At 39.2% G+C, this 22,297-nt stretch overlaps 1 protein-coding gene across 9 annotated transcripts in view; it reads right to left on the reverse strand.

The window, feature by feature from the left end:
* The window catches only part of LOC116322598 (CUB and sushi domain-containing protein 3-like), a 228,863-nt gene that overhangs the window by 99,992 nt on the left and 106,574 nt on the right, over positions 1-22,297 (reverse strand). For all 9 annotated transcript variants that reach the window (XR_005614833.1, XR_005614834.1, XM_039619520.1 and 6 more), the window contains 9 exons: positions 21,407-21,563; positions 19,250-19,441; positions 17,643-17,769; positions 16,324-16,526; positions 11,517-11,708; positions 10,105-10,243; positions 8,606-8,793; positions 8,096-8,290; positions 5,092-5,208 (listed from right to left, as the gene is read on the reverse strand). Coding sequence is in view for 7 of the 9 variants with exons in the window: in XM_039619520.1 (XP_039475454.1) it covers positions 5,092-5,208; positions 8,096-8,290; positions 8,606-8,793; positions 10,105-10,243; positions 11,517-11,708; positions 16,324-16,526; positions 17,643-17,769; positions 19,250-19,441; positions 21,407-21,563 (1,510 nt within the window). In the remaining 2 variants the exon portion in view is untranslated. The remainder of the gene's footprint in view (positions 1-5,091; positions 5,209-8,095; positions 8,291-8,605; positions 8,794-10,104; positions 10,244-11,516; positions 11,709-16,323; positions 16,527-17,642; positions 17,770-19,249; positions 19,442-21,406; positions 21,564-22,297) is intronic.

Below are 22,297 nucleotides of genomic sequence, written 5' to 3' on the forward strand. Positions count from 1 at the left end.
TTTTTTTACTTCCTGCTTTAACTGTACTGATACTTTTTTCTTGGCTTTTGTTTTTATTAGTGTTTGTACTTGCTGACTAGAACCGGTTTATACGGCATTCGTTAATGGGTTTTTAAAGGGTAACACAAACCAGTACAATCACACAGTGAGCACACAGAATCTCTGCAATCTTGAAGTCTTCAAAATCAGTCAGTGTAGTCATTCAAGACTGTGTCTGACACACATCAAAAACCACATGCTCTACCATGAAAGATCTCCAAGTCAAGGCAGAGCCAAAACAAATTCACAGTTTATATTAGGTTGAGGGAAGTGTATGGTGTAAGCTGATGGAGACAGACAAGGTAATGGTTTTGTTGTGTAGGATGTAGCAAGTCATGTGCTGGGGTGGCTCGAGGCTGAATCTTACACTTCAGCAAACATCACTGATGAGTCAACAATCAGCCCCCGGGGTCTACACTTTATGATCGCTCTCAGCAGTGCTCTGTTCCTCTCGCCCTATTCTTCTCATTCTCTGTCTCGCTTATTATAACTCCCTCATTCATTATCACTCTCGCCATCTAACTTTCTCTCAGACTTTGACATTCAACAAAGTTCGATGTGCCTCTCTCTCATAGTTAGACCTTTTACCTCTTGAAGTCTCGACAGTCTCTCTCTCTCTCATGCTGATTCTGTCCGTCTTGTTAGAGCCCAGATTTATTACAGCAATCTGCCAGTGCTCCTGTCTCGCCTACTAACACATACAGTGGCAAACATCATGCATATGTTGTTGTTACCATTATATAGATACATACACCGAAGCTATAAAGGGCCTCGGGCGGATAAACAGAGGTGAATTAATGTTGTGTCTACGCAATGAAATTCACCATTAACTCCACATGAGAGACCTTATACTGAGAATGTACCTTGGGATCAAATGGACCATTTGAAAAGTTAACTACAGGTTAAAAAAATATGTATATAGACATATATGATATGCTTCATAATCTTGTTAAAATCTTGTTAAAATTAGGTCTACGGCTGGACCTGGAGAACATAAGGTGAAACCACTGCATTGTGTTGCTCTAATAGTCAGGCTACAAATGGCTTTTAATGTCATTTTTAATGAGCTTGAAATTCACAGTTTATTTTCAATGTACTGATCTGAGAGTCATATCTCAAAACCTGCAAAAGAAAAACACCCAGAAATGCCACAGAGGGTCCTAATTGGAAGAGTTTGGATCACCTCTGAAGCCATCAACATTTGGGAAGAGGGTTGTAATGAACAAGCAGATCCTTTAGGCTAAACAAAACAGACTGGGGAAAAAAAACACACAAAAAAAATGCCACAACGAGACCAGAAGCACAGTTTGGCACTTTTTATCCCTTCCAAAAAACAAACAAATATCCAGTTTTTCCCTCTGTGAACCTCCGCACACAATGAGGTTATCCCTCGTCTCTGTTTTAGGCAAGAAAATACAACATCCTGCCGGAAGTATAGGACAAAAAGTTAGCCGTTGAACTCGGCGTAAACAAGAGTGAATGCCTGTAGGCAGTGTATATCTTTATGTTTACAAGCAGTGCCCAAGGCAAAGGTTGAGTGCCATGAATAATTCATGCCTTTACAAAAAGAAACAGAGTTATTGTTTGAAATATGACTACAACCATTATTTCTGACAGAATAATTAAATATTAAAGGGCAAGACAGATGCACATTGTACCTTAATGACATTTGAATGAGGCAAAGTAAAATAAGCCACGCACAAAATATGAGTGGTGAGATACCAAGAAATGATGGCTCACCAGTGACTGCAAAGCCTCCTACTTCTTGTTGACTATACACGCACCATGGTTTAAGCACTGGTATCTGCTGTCAGCTATTATTTTTCTGATTATCAGTGTGGAGACAGTACATACATATGAGCCTATACATGTGTACACGGGCTAAGAGTGGTGACGAGGTTTATAAATACGAATAGTCTACTTTAATACCAGCAAGTCCTTTGCAAGACAGCAATAATTTGCATGATAGAGACAGTGCTTCAGGGAGAATTGTATAAGATTACATAGTGGTGCATAGTTATTATGGATAAATGTTTATGTGCATACATTATATCATATCAGATGTAAAACACGACAAACAAAAATGCAGTCCAAACCTACAAACAGTAAGGATACATCAAGGAAGGTATGCACCTATCTATTCATTCAATGAGAGAAAAGCACAACAGCTTGGGTAGAGTACAGTTAATCTATAATTCTACTATGATTACTCTGATTACATAAAACAAAATATCTGCCAACATCCCATTCATGTATAAACAAGCTATCGCAATCTTTTGCACCGGCCGCCTGTGACAGAATCACGCACCTTAAAACTGCGCTTTTAGGGAAACTAACAACAAAAAAGGAAACCCATCATCATCAGTAGTAATACTGGATATCATTTTTATATCAGGTTAAAGAAAGTGGGAATTCTTCACTAAAAAAAGAAAAAATAAGAGTGCTTCTGCTGCTATCTAATCACTCTTTTAGACAGTTTCCTTTGGTGCTTCAGGTCTAACTTCCAGGTGCCTAAGCAACAAGACAGCTGAAGGTGGGGAAAAAGAAATCAATAGCTGACTCGCTCTGTCACAGATGTAGCAAAGCTAAACTGAAAAAGTGATTCATCTTTTCTTTTTTGCTGACAATGTACAGTGAAAACCTTTATTTTCTCACATGAAGAACATTCTCCCACCCAGTTTGCTTTACGCTCATATCAAATACAATCACATATTCAGTCCACTATTGCACTTTCAATCAATATACAATATAGGTTAACAATAAAATGAAACATGAAACATGTGAGTGTCACTTGCTCATGGCTCATTGCAATCTTGGCTAGCATTGCCTATACACAAACACTGTATTGTCACTTAGTTAATCAAATATTCTATTAATAATCAGGATAAAATGAAATGGTCCAATTCATCTTAAATGCAGTGCTTCCAACTCCAAATCTGTTCAGATTTCTGAGCAGTCTCACTAACATACTGTACTTATATATAGAATTTCAAACATTCACATATACTGCATGATACTGATATCTATATTTAGGTCTGTGTAAACCCTTGTGGCTACACTGTGACAGCAAAAGACATATATGCACATAACATTCCAGTTCTCCAACCCAGGTGTAAATCCCTCTGGTCACCGGGTCAGAGTGAGGAGATGATTTTCCACTGACCTTTTCCTGCAGCTCCAGCCAGGTTCACACAATGTCTGAAAGGCTTATGGTATGCCATCGGTCATATGAGGAACACACTAAGACACACGTTTGACACTCTACCCTAGGCGCTTACAAATTTCAATTACCTGTATACTAGACACTGAAATGTGATTTCTGTTATCACACTGCCCAAAGGCTAGACTCAGCTGCCAAGCTACTACAGAGAGAAAACAGAATTTCTCTTCTTATTGTTTTATCTGGAGGGCAAAAACACTAAAATGCTGGACGCTTTGTTCAGTAACATTAAACCCAAACAAAAAAAATGTGTTTTTTTTTAATTTATGTGTTTTACTTAATTCATGTGCACTGGTTTCATATCAGCTCAGCAAAGTAAAGTATGCATGTCTCAGCTTGTTTTCATGCACTGATGTTAGTTTCCAACTCTGTTTCAATGTGTATGTGTTTGTGTGTTTGCACTTGTTAGCCTTGCTCGATTCACAGCCCATGGCAAGTCCCAAAAGCAGTCAGCCAAGAGGAAACACCTTCATTTTTTTTAATTCATTCATAATATTAAGTCACAATGCAGTAAAAAATTACAAAAATAATATCACGATTTGAGAATTCTACAGTTTGATGCTGGTGGCTAGGGGGTGTCATTTGATGTACTGGCTTTAGATTCACAATTTACAAGGTACTAGCAAAACAAGAGCCATGTGCTGTCACGGGTGTATTATAGCTAGTGAAACATTTTCAGACTGCTCTACCCAAGCTGCAAATCCCATTTCCTGCAGCCTCACCACAGCAGTCACTCCCTGGAACAAATGCATAAGCCCAGGTGGGAATGTTGCTTGGCGACTTCTACACTCCATTAAACATTTGCTCCCAGTTTAAGCAAATGCTGCATTTTAATGCAGTGTTTATTTACAAAAGTTTTGTGGTTCCCTGGACTCCATGAGCAGCGGGAGATGGCAACAAAGGATGTAAACTGTCGGACCGGATCATCGCACAGGGGATTAATCTGTGTTTCTAAGGCACGGGGCTTTACAGAATAAAAACATCTGCCTACATGTCGGCTCTTCATTATGACTAACATGAAATATTGAGTAGAAATGCATCAAGGTCTTCTAGAGATCTTTGCTAAATTATGTATACACAGGAGACCGTGGATAAACTGAGCACCAGAGAATTTGCTTGCGCCGTCTATTCCCCACAGCCCCTCGCTGCATGACCTTCCTCTCCATTACCTACACTACGGAGCATTTTTCATGTCAACACAATCAATTCTTGTTTGCCCTGATCCTGTTCTGCTTTTACGCCTCTTACTGGAACCAAAATCCTGCCATTCTTTACGCTACATTTCAGTTCATACACAAGAGCGGAGGGTAGCTGGAAGAAGTGCGGCACACCCCCAAATCTGTAGTGGTATGGAACCAACATCTGTATGTATTGATTTAATCAGATTTCCTCCAACACATACTTGCAATTGGCTTCATTATTTATTGCTCAGCCATTTGCGTGATTCTTTTTTATATATGGGGAAGTCGACACAAACCAAATCCTACCCAGCAGCAAACATGCGTGCCGAAAGCATCAAAGTACCACTCTAAATTGAAAATGCATGCAGCACAAATTAAGCTCAACAGGAAAAAGAGTAATTCAAGTTTGAGAATTGTGTTTGGTGACCACATTTTACAGAAAGCTTCAGTTTCTTCACAGGCTATCTTCCATCCTCATGTTGGAGCAAAAATTCACAGAAAACAGATTATTATCTGTTAGCCTCTTGTTTTTTATTCTCGCAAGAAAAATATTTCTGGCTGCCACCACACATCAGCTATAAGCAGCATTTTAGCAGGCAATAAGTAACAGTTTTTTTGCAGTTCCATGAAAATAATACTTAAAATGCTTACCAAAGTCCCCAGGGACAAAGATGTCATAGACACAGGTCTGCCCTATGGTGTAATTATGCGGGTAGTTTGGGGACAGCACAGTTCCCTCTGAACCTGTGAAGTGACCTCCGCAGGGAGCTGTGGAGACAGCAAGGCAAGCAGCAGAGAAGCTCAGTTAACAAATATGAGGCAACCAGCTAAAAATACCTGGAGGAAAAAGGCATTAAAATAAAATCAGTGCATCTATTGAAGGGCAAGCAGCTAACAATCACACACACACAAAAACAACAACCAAATTTAAAAGTCACCTTTGAACTTCCAGCTGCAGACAAATATACATTTGTCCAGCAAATAAAAAATAATTTGACGTTTGAGAGACATTTTGGGCACATCTTCAAAAAGAAAAGTGAGCCATAAATGCGGAAAAGAAAAGCCCCGAGATGTGCTTAGAAAGAGCCAACGGGGGAGACAACCTGCAAGAAAAAATACCGTTTGCCTTTAAAATACTGAAAAACACCATCAATCACAGGAAAACAAAAGCACAACATTCCCACATGCCTGTGACTTTAGGCACAGGCTCAGCACCCTGTTTTGAAAGATTCAGATTCAATGACTCAGCTAAAATTGGTTTTTCATCAGACATCCAGCGATTTTTGAAGGTGCTTCATTATGATGTATAATCCTAATTGATTGCATTTTCCTATCACTAACCTTTACAAAGCATATCCATTAATTTTAATATGTGCTAATCCAGCGTGTGGCTAAAGCTAGAGTAAGGTCGCTTGCATTTAATTGTCATTCAACACATACTCGGATGCTTCTATCTCTCAAAACTTTCCTGCTACTGTCAGCAGATATTCAGCTGGTGATATTCAGTAGGCTTGTTAATATTAGTTGCGGTCTGTCTTGCAGCTGCGTCGCATCTCATAGTCCGATCTTAAGCTGTTGATAATGTACCTAATTAGCTAAGAGTCGCTCTAATGCATTTACCTCAGACCTCACGGACCGAGCCATCAGGTGGGGGAGCCTCGACTGTAAACAAACACACAGTCATTTGTATTAGGGAAGCTGTCACCAGCTGCTCTGAACCCCCTATGGCCCACACTGCACATGTCACTGCTGTTCCATGGAGCAGCACATGAGAAGTGAGCAGAAGTGTTAATGTAGAAGAATGGATCAGCGATTTATCTGCATTTGGTTGCTGAAGTAGCAAGAGGCATGTAATCAAACACATGTGACGCGGGCACGCGGGGCTCTAATTCAAGCTGATTTGTCAGACAGAATGGGAGACATGGTGCTGTGGTGGGGGAGGAATAGGAGAATGCTACTAGTGGGAAGGAAAGCAAACTGCGCTGTCAATCCAGAGTAGGAGAGAGCGGCACCAAGGAAAGCAAGGGATTCTCAAGATATGCTTTAACGGTTTCTGTCTGACAGCTGAGTGCAGTGCTGCACAGAGAAGAGGGCAGGCTGCAAAACCACTTATTTTATGTTTTGTAAAAGGCTGATAGTTAAGAAAAAAAAAAAGCTAAGTGCTTCAGAAAAAAAGGCGAGTTATTACCTCATATGATTACATGAATGGTGATTTAAGATGTCAGTGCATGAAAAATGATTTTTAAGAATGCTTGGATTGTCTTCAAAGTACGCAAACAGCCAAATCTTCATATGATTTACTGCTAAATGCAGTAAATCATATTACATTGTTACAACACTCCATCAATACAAACAGGATCCCAGTTTGAAGGAACGGGCTTCAAATATTAAATTTTTGAATCATTTTTCAATCATTAGATTTAGAATTTGAATCCTATTGACCCTTTCCTTTATTCTACTTTGCTTACACACACAGGGGAGAAAATGTAACAAATTGTAGCATAATAAAACAAATCGACTATACTGAAAGTACAAGAATAATCTATAAAGTATGATACCACTAGCCAAGAAGCCCACAGGATGCCCTTAAGTTTGGGTAAGAATCACAGTTATACTGTATACTAATTATTAGTTGCTGACCTGACTGACCTTGACTAAAAGTCCTGTTGTCTATAGTACAATTTAACAACCGAAAAGACAGTGAGCCATTATAGACTTGTTTAACGTAAACAGAATGTACAACTTGCTAAATAACATAAAGGAACAGTAGCTGGCCATATGTTGAGGCAGCTGAAGCCATTACATTTAGCCTTGAGACGGTTCAGTCATCAGTTCAGATGCATTTTCAAAGTGAAAACACTTAACGGAGAGCTGTTGATGGACTCTTTAGTAAAACACATAACCCCAGGGCTGTTTAGTGAAGTTACACAGGTGTCAACTGTAAAAGCAATGAATAGCTCCCTGGCGTGAGACTGGGTGCTCCCGTTCCCTACTGCAGTAAATGAGCGCTGAATTCTAATTTAACCTTGATAGATTTAAGACGATGACAAATATTAAAATGATTATCGCGAAGAGGAGAAATTGGATATCTCACTCCTTGCATTTTTTTGCATTTCTTATCACACTGTAGATTTACCTTAAATTCAAATCAGTAGTGGTAAATGGTTTATTACGATCATTGCTATTCACCATGAAGTGCTGAAACTACAGAAAGCCAACAACAATAAAACAACGCATCTGTAAACGAACGTTATGTTCACTAGTTTATTACATTATATTATAGCTGAATGCAATTTGCCATTTGGGAGTGTCGTTTAAATCCAGAAGACACAAATACCACACAGGGCAGAGTACTGTGTCGATTTGGAATTGGACACTATGCTTTGACACACTCATGGCATGCTGTAGTTTGCCCTCCATAATCCTAGTTCATGAGTGCTGCACCCATTATATTTTTGTCTTTATTAATTGAGTGACCAGAATGTGCCATGTTCTACATGTGCATCAAACAGACAGCAGCGCGCGCCACATTTCATCTCTTTTTTTAAACACAGCGCTCTCCTGGTATCACACTGTATCAAATATTGACCAAACAGCTGGAGTGCAGTTTTCTGCTTCTGGGGCCTTCTGTTATTGCTGAGGTGTTGCCTCTTACCTTGACAACTTGGTTTAGCTCTGTCCCACTCGGGTCTCTTGCTGTTGCCCATGACACACGTCAGTGTCGAGTAGCCCTGCAGCAGGTAGCCAGCCTCGCAATGAAATGTCACCATAGATCCCAGCTTGTAGTCAGTACCCATTCTAGTGCCATTCATCACATTCCCGGGATCAAAACATGCCTCCCGCAGTTTAGCTGCCAATCAAAAAAAACAAAGCTTTTACAACAGTGACAACTGCCTAAAATGAGAGGGATTTGTTAAATGCATTAACCGTTACACAGATTGCAAGTTTCTGTTTAAATTAACAGCACTGTGGTATTAAAAACATTAATTAAGATTGTAAATTTGTGGCAGTAGAGGAGGCTGGGTCTTAGGCTAATCTCCAAGTAGCTGTGTGTAGTGTTGTATTCAAAAGACAAGATGTGTATCAAAGGAAATCCCCTGCTGAACTACATAAACATATTCAGTGGAAATGCTTAAAGAAGCACATGCCCAAGCCTTTAGAGTACCTTTGTATTCCAAATGAAAGCCAGTGTAGCTCACAGAGCCGTCGCTACGAAATGCCAAGTACATGAAGTTGGAAGTGCTCTCAATCTTCTCAGGAAGTTTACTGTCTTGGAAGCTGCCAATCAGATGGGCGCTGCTGTCTGGCCCATCGTAGATGTACAAGAAATCATAGTTTGGCTCAATACTGAAGCTGTGACAAGCAAAAGAAAGAAACAAATGAAAGATAAAACAGTTATTATTTTGCCAAGCCTTAACCACAGATTGAGAGATTTAGAATGCAATTGGGTCTCAAAATGAAAGTGTGCACTGCAATGCTAGAAGTGAGTCATGCCAAGCGATTTGTTTTGCATCTCCAGACAAAGAGATAAAAAAAGATATCTCCCCGAAGAGGTGAGAAGAGATTAAATTGTTGTGACACTGCGGTGGCACAAAATCTTCCCAGACGGCGACGGCAATGCAGTGTGAAAAGATCGTTTCATATTGTAGCGCTGTATATCAAATCACATGCTGCAGTGAGAGAGAGAGGGGAGCATTTGTTTTCAAAATAATGAGCGCGGTTTATGACGAAAATGTAAATAGCTTGGAGATAATTGCATTTGAGTTGGATCAAGGCAACTCCAATTTAAAATCATAACTCCATCCTTTCATTTGGCAATTCCCAAGAGTCAGAGAGAGAGAGAGAACACCATTGTGCTAACTCTATTAGACGTTTGTTTTGAAGGACAAAGCTGAAGAAGAAACATGGCGAGTTCTCCGGCTTCACCGCGAAGTGTGTGGAAGTACAGAAAGAGCAGTGTACCTTTTGTTCCTTTCCAGGCTTTTGCAAAAAGTACTCGACAGTCAAAAGAAGACTGCCCAAGAAAACTGGCCTCGGGCGCATCTGTGGGTTTGCTTTGCAGATATTGGTGCTGCATGCTTAGATTGCAATTAATAATGCAAAGCACACAGTCAGACTATCTTTCAGCATATTTAACGAGATGCACTCCTATCACAATTCTGCGATATAGTATTCACCCACAAACCATGTTTCCCCACATTTCAGCAAAGCAGGCTGAAATACTACTCCTTCTAAGCGTCTGTAAAGGCACCGCTGCTTTCTCCCTATCTCCCAACACACCTTGGCTCAAACTTAGGTCCTCTGCTTAACACACATGGTCAACTGTGCTTAATGCTATGATGCTATAGCAGGTTCCACTGCAGAAAACAAGCAATTCCATTGCACAGCCCGACCCACTGCACATCCACTGAGAACTGAGTCCATTCTGTTTCAGACAGGTTACAAAAAAATACCACAGGTTAAGGGAAAGATTCAGCTTGTAAGCTATTGGCCCATGTGCTTAAGGGACAACACTGTTTTTTTTATCTGTTGGGCTTCTCACATCCTGCAAATACGTCAAGTCCTCACATTTCTTTTGACTAAATACTTAATATAAGTGAAAAGTCCACACGTGTGAATAATGCATCAACCCATGTGGTTTAGGTTCTGGTGTTGTCGTATTACCTGATGAAAGCCAGGGAGATGACATAGTCAGAGTGAACTGCGATAAGCCAGTCACAGTCTTTGCTGTGTGGGTAGGGATGGGGGTAGTTGGGAGAAAGGATGAATCCTGAAGACCCTGTCACATTCCCACCACAAGGAGCTTGAGAGATAAAAAGGAGGAAGAGATGAATGAGAAAAAAAAGCTGTGAACACATAAGTAGTCTTTAAACGTGTTGCAAATGTCTTCAGCTAAATTCAGCTTGATACATGTAAGGCATGTACACTTATGGGTCGTTAAATTTAACTGGCTATTTCTATAACCTTTGTAAATCTCCATCAGCAGGTGGTGCAGTAACAAAGATTAGGGCATTAAAAAGGCCACTGTTTTCCCCCCTTTGCATTATGACACCGTGATACGCCTGACAATTGAGCTGATTCATTTCAATAAGGTGTGCTTTTACAACGCAATACAATGCAGCATCTATGAAGTGTGTATTTTTCAGATATAGATGACTGAAAAAACAGTATGGATCCCTTACAAGACTTTATACCATATGTTATCATGTTAATTATTTAATCTGCCTTCATTGCTCCTTAATCTCCCTGGGACTATGTGAACGCATCAAGTATCAGTGTAGCAAATCAATCTGAAAGTCAACACACTCAGTAGCATGGCTATGTTTGTGAGTATTTCAATGTCATTTTTACTGCCTCAGGCACTCCCCCACTCCCCATAATTCTTTGCGCCTCTGTCAACTGTTGATTTTGATGAATAAACTAACAACTGTCACGCCACAATGAAGCAGTGTTTGTAACACGACGGTGACTGTGCTGTTTTTATTAGGCATGGTGACACTTTATTAGCACATGAACAGCTGACATTTACATCAAGTTTTCAGTCACACAGAGATGCTTCTGGTGTCAGTGGATTATGCCAAGTTGTGTGATCTTGTAATTGCACTCCAAGACTTGCAAACGCCTAGGTCTTTCGTGACCAGAAAAAGAGTCTGTTAGACCAGTTGGCAGCAACTCAAGAACATTTAGGTTTCTTTGGACCTACTTAGTGTAATTATTTCTAATTGCATTGTTAGGTAATTAGCCGTTAAGCTCCAATAAGACACTGTTTTGGGAGACCATAGAGGACTCAGTCTTTTAACCAAAAACAGAAGTGGATTTGTCCACATAAGAGCTGGCAACAGCTCAAACATATCTGAAGAGTTGTTTATTCTACACACACTTTTAAGACATGAGTGAGAGAGAATTATAGTCTCATCTGCAGTCAGTTAATAGAGAAACTCTATTTCTATATCTTCCTCTCCCCATCTCTTCTTCCCTCTGATCCTCTACACTTCCCTGCGCTACTTCTTTCTTCAATCTCTTCCACACTACCTCCCTTCTCTCTTTAAATCTTTCTCTCTCTCTCTCTCTCTCACCAATGCAGCTTGGAGGGCTGGGTTGCCAGTAGTATCTATTTTCCACTTGGATGCAGGTGATTCTGCTCTCTCCCTGCAATTCATATCCCGGATCACAGGAGAAGGTCACAGAGTCACCCGGCTCCCGCCCTTCTCCGTTGCGACTGCCATTCATGGGAATACCTGGATCTCTGCAGGCTGTTGCAAGCGAACCTGAAGGGCAAGCACATACGTGTGATTCACAGACACACAGCAAAAGCAGCTGGGGTCCAACATAAAATGCACAGGAAAGAATGCACAAAAGTTTTCATGTAGGGTTATGTTTAAACTGCAGCTCAAACAGAGTTACAGCACAGAGCCGATCACAGCTCATATCAGTCAAAATCCTGCCATGTTTTCCTAATCGGTTTCTCTAAAACACAGCTGTGCAGCAGCCAAGGGCTTTGATAATGTTCTGGTAAAATCTGCTGGATTTCGCAAATATCCAGCATAACAGACTCTCAACAGAGACTCAAGGCTAGTTTATTGAACTTCTGTGTTGTTGTTGCTGTTTTTCCCAAATCAAACATATCCAACAGCTCATTATATAGCATTCAATGTGATTAATATTTCATACTGTCACATACAGTAAAGTGAAACAAAGCTTTTACGAGTCTATGCAGTCCTCTGAAAATTAAGTACGCCCTATATTCAATAGCTTGTAGAAACGGCTTTAGGAGAAATTACTTGAAGAAATCATTTTCTGTATGACTTTATCAGTCTCTCACGTGGTTATGGAGGAATTTGGATTGCTTCAGTTCATTGAGGTCTGCAAGTATTTATTTGTACACAGCCCTCTTAAGGTCTCACCACAGCATTTCAGTTTGTTTGGGGTCTGGACTTTGACTGGGTCATTGCAACACTTTCTTTTCTTTTTAGATATTCTGTTGCAGATTTGCTGCTGTGCTTGAGATCATTCTCCTCTTGAATGACCCAATGTCCTAACATTTGAGCCTAGAATACTCTAGAATGCAGAGTATTTAATGACTGACTCACTGACTGCAAAGTGCCCAGGTCCCATGGCTGCAAATCATCATCCTTCCACCTCCGTGCTTGTGTTGTGTTTAGTTGTCATGATCCATGATGATGTGTGAAGTGTTTGTTTATACGTGTGCCTCCTCCCATTAGAGTGTGCAGCTCTCTCTCCAAAGTGTGTGTACGTATTTATGTGTATGTGTTTGCTCCTGACTGCTGATTGGTTGGTTTGAAGAAGTTCCTGTGTGCGGATTGGATCTGTAGACAGCATCCTCTTAACCTCCAGCTGACAGCCAACCAATCCCTCTCCTTGCCTTCTCTGTGCTCAAAAAACAGTGAGCAGTTAGTTTGCTAACTGAGTGTTTGTGTGAGAAGCCCAAGTAGAAGCTAATAATAAATCTGAATTATACTTATGATATGCAGGTCCTATTCCAGGAAGCAGGTTTAGCTAACAGCTGGTAGTTTGTTAAACCTGAGATTTGGGGAACTCATCTATGTTCCAGAAAGACAGCTAACTTAAACTCTGAGTTGGTTACCAAGGTAACACACTGCAAATTAACCTGCTCCCTTGCAGGTTTTCTTCCCCGAAACTCCATTCATATCCTCATTTATAAAGCTGCTATTAGAGTGTGTAATAGAGACAATTAATTTGCATTGAAGTTTACATTTTTACAAACACCAAAATCCCGGTGTATTGTTATTTCATATTTTTTTTCTTTTTAATCTAATCATTCAGTTGTCAAAACAGCTATAAGGACAGAAACAACAATTAGGTCGAATTGTTATCAGCTGAGAATAAAATCTATAGTCTCCATCTTTCTAACGCTGTGACTCTGTGGACAGTAATGCAGTTGTCAAGCTGTCAGCCAGCTTCCCCACACTGAAAACATTTACTGTACCTCACTGCAGTAATCACTGTTTAAATCAAACCTGTCTGTATAAAGGTTTGGACATATACAACACTGATCAATGATCAATCATTTGTCATGTTGTAATCAGTCAAACTAATGGAAAAATGTCTGTCATAGATGGGATCCAGGAGATGATGTGAATAAGTGAATGAAGATGGTTCTGAAATTACTTTAGGCTTCTAAAACTCAACTAAATGTATTTAAAAATGAGTTTTTAAAGCAGCTGCAGACAGCTGATAGTGTTTTGAAAATTTCATGTTAAAATTTCTTCACAGATTAAGATTCATTCATCAGATGATATCAAGCAACAGTTTTAAAGGTTCGGCATCTGAAATTCAGATTCTGACACATATTTTCAGCTAAAGAAACCTAAATCGGTCTCAGTGGGTTGACCCAGAACCCGTTTTGCCTGAAGCTGTCATAGGCTCCATAATGGATCAGCAAACCATGTCCACTCGCACAGCAGGATGGTTTAAAAAAAAGATCAGGATCAAGGATCCCAAATGAATCTGGCCTAGATCCAATTCGGATCCACTCATCTCCCAACTCATCGTGTCCATTTTGGATTCGTAGTGGCTTATTTTGTCTCAACATCTGTATTTATAATGGCTCATCCACTAAAAACAATTCTGAAATATTTAAAAGCTTCAATTTCAATTTCTTATCTTTACAGTAAATCCATTAAAGACTCAGAAAGCTGTCTTTTATTTTTTGAGTTGATATAAAATTATTGTTTAACTCTTACTCTTCAGAGAAACTCAGTAAAATGTTTGCTGGTTAAACTGGGAAACATTACAGAAGAGTTTGCTGCAAATGTCATCACACATTTTTATCCACTAATAACAAAAATTCTTCATTAAAAATTGAGGTTATTGCATCCCATCAGTACATTAAATTTATACTAAATAATTACTGAAAAAACAAAAGTGTAATAAACTGCAGCAAAAACTGTTTTTATTGAACTAAAAAAAACATATCACAGGTCCATCAGTAAACTATCTGATATGTTTCTTCAGACTTAGCGTCAGTTTCTGTCAGCAACATTTTATCAGGTTACAGTTTCCAGCTTCATCTAATGAAAATTCAAGGAAGGTAAATGATGACAAATGATGAAAAAATACTAATCTTAAAAAAAAAAAGATGATGGAGTGGTTCAAGGTGATTTTCTTTCCTCTTGTTTTTTTTTAAAGATAAATATCATGTTCAGCACTGACATGCTTCATATTCCTTAGTCCACTGAAATAAAATGGATTCTCTGTGCTTTATTTACCCGTTGCCATGGTGAATTTTGGTATCAGAGCTCCACTGATGATGGTTTTCGTTCTTTACTCACGCACAAGCTTAACTTAAGGTGAACATACTCAGAGTTGATTAAACTAAATCTGATTAACTGTTCTGGAACCAAAAACTCAGAGTTGCTGATCACACAGTTACTCAGCTCAGAGTTTGTTTTTAAACGCAGAGTTCGATGAACCTGCTTCCTGGAATAGAGCCCTGGGTTGTTAGCTAAAAGCCTTGAATAAACAGTCTTTGTAAATAGTAAATTGTAAATAATTATACAGATATGCACACAGTGAGCAGTTCAGCAGGAGTGAGAAGCTCTTTCCGTTGAAATCCTTTTTCTCTTGTTTATTGCTCAGGAGTACAGGTTAAAGAATTGTCTACTGTTTGCCTTTTATTTTTGGTTAGGGAAGATTAGGAACCATAAGAAACTTCTGTTTGTCGTTTTGGTAATGCTTACCTCTGAAGTGAATAAACTGCTGCTCGGCATCTTGAATTGTTATGTGCTGTAGGCTTTTTCTTGGGAGTGGTAGAGTCGTATCTCATGTTAGCTACATGTTAGATGTCTAGTTTATCCCTAGGATGGGGACCTAACAAGCTTCAACCAAATGTGGCGCTGTGCATTATAGACAAGCATCTCTACTTTTAGTTTCATCTGTCCAGCTGTTCTGCCATGTTGCAGGATGCTTTCTGCTTGAAATAAGTCACGCTTGTTCAATCTTTTTCTAATTGTACTGTGATGAACATTAATATTTAACATGCCAACTGATGCCTGTATAGTCTGAGACATAGCAAATTAAATCAAAATCCAATAAAAAAAAAATCTTATGCGGTATTTTTATGGGTTATATTTTGTTCTTCATCTTAGTGCCTGGTGGAAACTCTCACTACAACATTAATTTGGTAGTCGGAGTGATTTCTTGCTTACATTTTCATTTAAGGTAGTATATTCTTAATGAAATCCTACATGACTATTGTTCCCATCATCCCTTCCCTATTACTCGCATTCAGTTCTGAAAACCACCAGCCTCAGGCAAGCAGCGTATTTAAGTACAGCATGTCTGCAGAATCAGTTCCATTTTGCAGCGCAGTGCAGTGAATCCCATATAATTGATTTTTGTATTAGGCTGCCTGTATGCTAAAGAAAACAAAAACATTACAAGCTCATCATATTTGGCATGCATGTTGTTTCATTTTCAGTTTGCTTCCAGATGCTTAGTTTTGAAAGTAGTCATCAGCAAAGCAAATGCATTATGTCACAACAGCAAATATTGCATAGTAGACAGTCAGCAGTGAAGTGTAACATATCAGAGACTTTCACTGCTCATCAAGACATTATTACAAATTATACAAAATTCTGAGACAAATGGAAAAGAACAATATTTGGGAATCTATTAGAAGTCAACAGAGAAAGAGGCTTCAGCGTACTCCTTTCATGCACTGCATTTGTGTGATGATCCTTATACAGATCTGCTCAGCAAGACATTAGGCAACGGTAAACAACATACTTGTACATTGAATTAATCACACTATTGCCAACTCTTTGCAGAAACTGTTACTGAGATCAAGCAAAAAACAATATATACTACTACATAGCTATGTAGCTCGCAGGATATACTCACTTGAGAAGTCAATGGCAAAGCCAGACTTGGTGATGTAAAAATCAGTCTCAAACTGAATGGTGACGATGTTGAGAGTCGAGTGGATTCCTTCAGGCAGCAGTGAGCCACTAACTTCCTTCAGAGACATTTCATTCTCAGGAGGCCCATCCCAAACCTTCAGGATGTCATGGGACGCCTCCGTGTCGAATGCAAGAAACTGGAGGCTGAAAGAGGTGAACACAAAAGATTGCTGGCATAGTTTGGTTTTAGTTCACTGCAAGTCTCTATCGCTGACCATGTGCAAACTCTCTATTAGTTTACATATGGTTAACAAGAATGAGTTAACATTAAATAAATTCTTGTATTCTCTTTTTGTACTGACGTAAATGAAGTTTGCATTCATCGTACATTCCAAATACAATGAAAACCCCTCAAGATGGGGCACCAAATAGGTGCTGAACTTAGCAAGATTCAATTAATTTTAAATAGAACTCTATCTAGAAACAATGTCCCTTTGCTTTTGGGCATTTTAGCTGAGATTTGCTATCATCAATCAACTTCTTGTAAAGTCAGAATTACAGTACGAGACCACAGACTTATCTGCAATCTCATCAAGAGATGGCCCGAAGCAGCTCATCTGACAGAGAATGTGTGGCTGACTTTATGAAATCATATCATGTTTACTTCGACCTCTAAGCCCAAATTGGTTTTATTTCACAGTAATAGTGGGAGCTCTCAGCCCAAAAAAAAGAAGAAAAAAAAAAAAGCTTCCATGTCCCAGTAATATTCCTCTGGGTGCTGTCACAGTGTCTACAAAGTCCCTCACACAATCATTGTTAATGGAGCTGCTGCAGGCCGTTTGTCTTGATGACATCTAACTTGAGAGGCGAATTCTTCATGTTCAAAATCTTAACTGCACATTACAACATCTCACGCAAACATTTTACGGATGTTTTCATCTTTAAGTCCTTTGAAGTCAGGGCAAGTTATCTGACCTCCATTAATTTATGATGCATTTAAATCATCTCCCCGCAGTTTAGTTCTAGGCAATTTCCTTGTATATATTTAAACTGCTGTTAAAATCCTTCTAATGTTAACACACATATAGTCCACTGGATTCACTGTTTAGTTCATTTTAAATCATTTATTTTCTCTTTCACCATCCATTTCATGAATAATTTGCATATTTAGACAAATTCCTGCACATCTTAATTAACAACAACTCAAAAATGATTAATACAAAAGTTATTAATCATGTAGCGCAATATAAAGAAAATACACAAATTTCCATTTATCCTAAATATGCAGTATATGCGTGTATATGTAGACATTGGAGTTACCTGACGATGTTGCCAGAATTGACCTCGATTGTCCAGGTACATCTCAGGTTGTTGTCATAGGGGAAGGGATAGCCAGGAGAGAGGATACGCCCAGTAGACTCACCCTTAAAACTGCCACCACACTCCGCTGCATGCGCACACACACAAACACACACAGAAATATTGAAGCACAAATACAAAACTTGCACAATACAAAATCAAGATTCCTCCACAGACAAAAAAATGTGCATAAGTTAAACACACACAAACACACACACACCAACTAACAAACAAAACAGATACCAGCTCACTGCAGCTCTGAGGGTACAATGTGCAAAAATGTAAGCTTAGCCACAGCGAACAATCCTAACAGGTAATGAGACTGCGGCTTCCTGTCTGAGCAGAGAAACTCAGAGATACAAAACATGTTTGCCTCCTAACGATGCCATTCATTAATTTGGTTAAAAAGACTATAGAGGCCAGGCTATACACTGCAGGAATGACACTGCTACAAATGTTAATAACTGAAAGGATATCTTATCATCCAATCTACTTTGTCTCTTCCCTGGTTATTGTCTTGCTATCTATATTACATAATAAATGCCACTTAATTAATAGGAAAATTGCATTAGATCACTACATTGGTGGGCTATAATCAGTGTCATTATGCCGGGCAGATGTAAAAGACCTTGATGGCAGCGAGGATGTGGCTCTGGAGAAATGAATAGAAATACCATTTCACCTCAGCTCACAAATACAAAGCTCACTATTAATATTGATCACTCAGTGACACAGCACTGTTAACCAGTTAATCAGTACATCTATTTATTTAGTCATTGCGGTTGTATTAGACATATCACAATGGCATAAAGAAGAAATGCTCCAGCAGTGGAAAGCATTGGCATTAAAAGTGCAATTCTGCACACGTCCGGAATTTGTAAATCATCTTTTACCCTAATCCATCACCGCTAGACATCAAGGAACAGACACTGCTTCACAACACCTTCCAGACTCGAGCAGCGTGCAGGTAATAGCTTTATCATTTCTCTATCTTTCCGTCTCAGCATGTTCTGAATATGAAAGTACAGCCAGGACTGTGTTTTATGTCCAAGTCTCAATATGACACAAAAAGATACGATAATTATTCCTTTACTTGTAGAAAAACGCAGATTAATTGCTGGGGGATTAAAACATTCGAATCAAACATTCGACGAAAGGGGTACGGCAACACAGCGAAAGCTCAATAGCAATCCAGAGTCCTCGACTATAGTGTTGGTAATCATTCCATACAGCCAGCTCTGCATCCAAAACACACACAGATCAATTATTCACAAGAAAACATCAAAGCCATTTAAATTCTCTTACCAAATGACAAGCGGTATATTTTCTTTCAGCAAAGTTCAATTAAGAACAAATCATGTTGGGATAAATCCTTTGGATTAACACCTAGCTGAGCAGTGGCTGTTCTGAATAATAATAAAAGCTACAAACAGTGGGGTCTCCATCCTCTGGACTATGACACAGAGAATGGAGACCCCACTGTTTGTAGCTTTTATTATCATTATCTTATTATCTATAACTAGACAGACAGAACAGGAAAAAATTCAGCACTAAGGCAAAAGGATTACCTATACATGAAGGAAGAGGGTTGTCCCACGCTCTTCTTTCACCAGTCATGCACTTTAGCATGCCAAAGCCGTGCAGAGTGTAACCTTGGTCACAGCCAAACGTGATGGCACCTCCAGCAAAGTGACCCTGGTCACTGATTTTGAAGCCAAACTGTGGCACACCTGGATCGTCACAGTGGGACAGCTCAAAACCTGGACAAGAAAGAAGAAGAATGGCATAGGGTGATGATAAGAACCAACACATTAATGTAACACAGTACTATGTAACAAAGCCTACTGTCATTCGATGAACCAGTACTCATTTATCTATACTCTAAAGAGGTATGGATTTAGCTTTGAGTATCGATTTCCCGTTGGGCACAGATGAGGGTTTATAGTCCCATTATATTACCAGCAATAAAAGATTTCCTTTGGACAGAGACCATAATTAGGCATTCGTAATTAAATGTTCAATTGAGTGTGGACATTTGCTATGACTGAGAAACAGCCCATCCACTTGGAACACTTGGGGAGAGGAAATTAAACAAGCCACAAACAAGAAAATGCGATAAATCTTTAGCTCGGCATGCTTGAATATGGCCTTCATATGTTGTTCCTCTCTTTTAGGTACTAAAGTGTTCCGCTATGCAGCAAGAGTGGCCGCACATAAACCCAGCAGTGCTGATTTATGGTCTCGTCTCACAGCGAGGTCCGTGCCCATGCCAGATGTTATGGTAGTATTACAAGTGTCATGCCCAGTATAAATCTCCAGCAGTTACTGCTCACATTTAGGAAATTACCTCAGCACTTTTGGAAGGAGTCATGAAAACATGATAAGATTTCATGTTCTGACAAGATTTAAACTGACCATATCCCACCTTCCCCTTGCCCCCTTGCTGCTCATACATCACTCAGTTCTCCTTACATTAAAAAAAAAAAGCCCTTTTCATTTTGGCTCAAATGATTGCGCTTGAGAGATACAGCTTACTTTGTGCCATTTACCTTGTGTGCATCCATGGATAAGAAAAAATATCACAAATGAAATCCAATTATGTGATACTTAATTATGGGGTATTCTGTAACTCAAAAGGAAGCCTGTAATTAAGCCATTTCTTCGCAACTAATTTAGATACAGATGGCAATTTATTTTGCTGTTGCAAATGAGCACACATTCCTGATTAATGTACATTTTCTTTTCATTTTTGCAGATCTGTCAGGCTCCGAATCCTCAAAACCTTCACAACTAATGCCAAACTGAATCTTACAGCAAAACTGTTAAAACGTTTCTCTTATATCTATTACCAGTTGTACCTTGCACATTTGGAGCCATTATCATAGAGTGAAAGCTGAAGACATAGGAACTGTGAGTTATCAAAAAAAACCTTTTCATTATTATTATTTTCAAACCATTCAAAAGTTCAGAACTGTTCAAAAGTGAAAAACAGAATTTCATCCTAACTACTCTCTTGAATTCTACCTTAGAAAGCTTACTGGTAGACCAAAAGATTTCAGAGATCTCAATGAGCACACAATTGCAGGTGAAAGACAAAAACACTTTAAATTGGATGGCAAAATGCAGTGTCGCCAAAACATTCTCTCTTCACAGTAATAAATTAGAAATGGTTAGCAACAACACACAGTCAGCAAGCCAATTAGGGGGGAGAGAAAACCCCATCTATTATTGCCCCCCTTACAGCAATGACCGAAACTTTTAATGCGCACATGCACTTGTGGATTTGTACACGCACACCCTACGTGGTGCATGCAAATACAAACTGGCAACACACACAAAGCGCACACAGCAGCACAGTGACTTCAAACAGTCCTAACAATAATTCACCTGCTTTAACAAGGTACAGTTAGGCAAGCAAGGACGCTAATTGCAGAAGTGGAGAGCAAAATAAAAGAGAGAAAAAGGACTCACATGGAGAGAGACAGAGGTTGAGAAAGGACAGAAAGAAAAAAGCCAATTTTCCTGCTGGAGTGGAGCAGAAACACCATGCTGTGTTTAATGGATACCCTGACAGTGAAAGACACAGCGAAGCGGGGTGAGGGTCAATTAAAATTTTCTTTCAAATTCTGCTACTTCAAATGCCTAGCTCCCGAAGTGAGGCTAAATTCACTCATTTGGAAAAGCTTTAGGGCCCTCCTCCCCCAGGGAAATGAAATGTGACTTACTGTGGTATATGAGCCGGAAACCTGCAGCCGTCTTCTCATGGTCAGAGTAGAACTCAAGCCACAGATAGTTGGAAGTGCTGGTAAGGGACAGACCTTGCATCAGCGTGCTCGTGTATGTGCCAAGCAGTGGCGCTGCCCCATCTTTACCGTCATACAGCTAATCGGAGACAGAAATGAACATGAGGGAGTGTTTTGTTGCTTTGATTAAGAATTAAAAATTAATACTGAAGTAAGACAGCAACAATTAAAAAGGAAGCTATTAGTGTCATATATCCGGTTTTATATGACATCTCTATTGCCAAGCCAATGTCCTAAATAAAATGAGATAATGAAGAAAGGAGCATCCATAATTCTTTCCATTGATCTGAGAGTAGATCTGTAGAGCTTAGCTAACAAGGCTAGTGACAGATGGTCTGGAAGAATAACTTGTCTTTTTAATTAATACCATTAAAAAGTAGAAATGTTTTAACAAATATTCACCAAATATTAAAAGCTCTTTATTAATTGACTACTTATTTTCAGCCCAAGGCAGGCAGTTGACTGTTTCCACTGCTTTTCAAGGCTCTTAGAAACATGAGTTTGAAATTGAATATTTCTTTAATGTTGTGTTTATTTACTTGTTTATTATTTTATAAAAGAATGATTTTAAGTAGAAGCATGCTTCCCTGACTGATATCTGTGAAACAATAAAAAATGAAAAACAAAAGGCTCTGTGTTCTTTCCTTTGAAACGCTACCGAAGGACTCTGTTTTGTTTTTCCATTTCTTAAAGGTAATCTACCTCTCTGAAAATGTTTTTCCACTTTTGAGATATTCCCGAAATGACTGCGTACAAGAGACTATACAGCTTCATTACTAGAAGGATACAGATACTAGTCCACAGTGCTGTGGA

The sequence above is a fragment of the Oreochromis aureus genome, linkage group 11, assembly GCF_013358895.1.
Source record: "Oreochromis aureus strain Israel breed Guangdong linkage group 11, ZZ_aureus, whole genome shotgun sequence".
In the NCBI taxonomy this organism is placed as follows: Eukaryota; Metazoa; Chordata; class Actinopteri; order Cichliformes; family Cichlidae; genus Oreochromis; species Oreochromis aureus.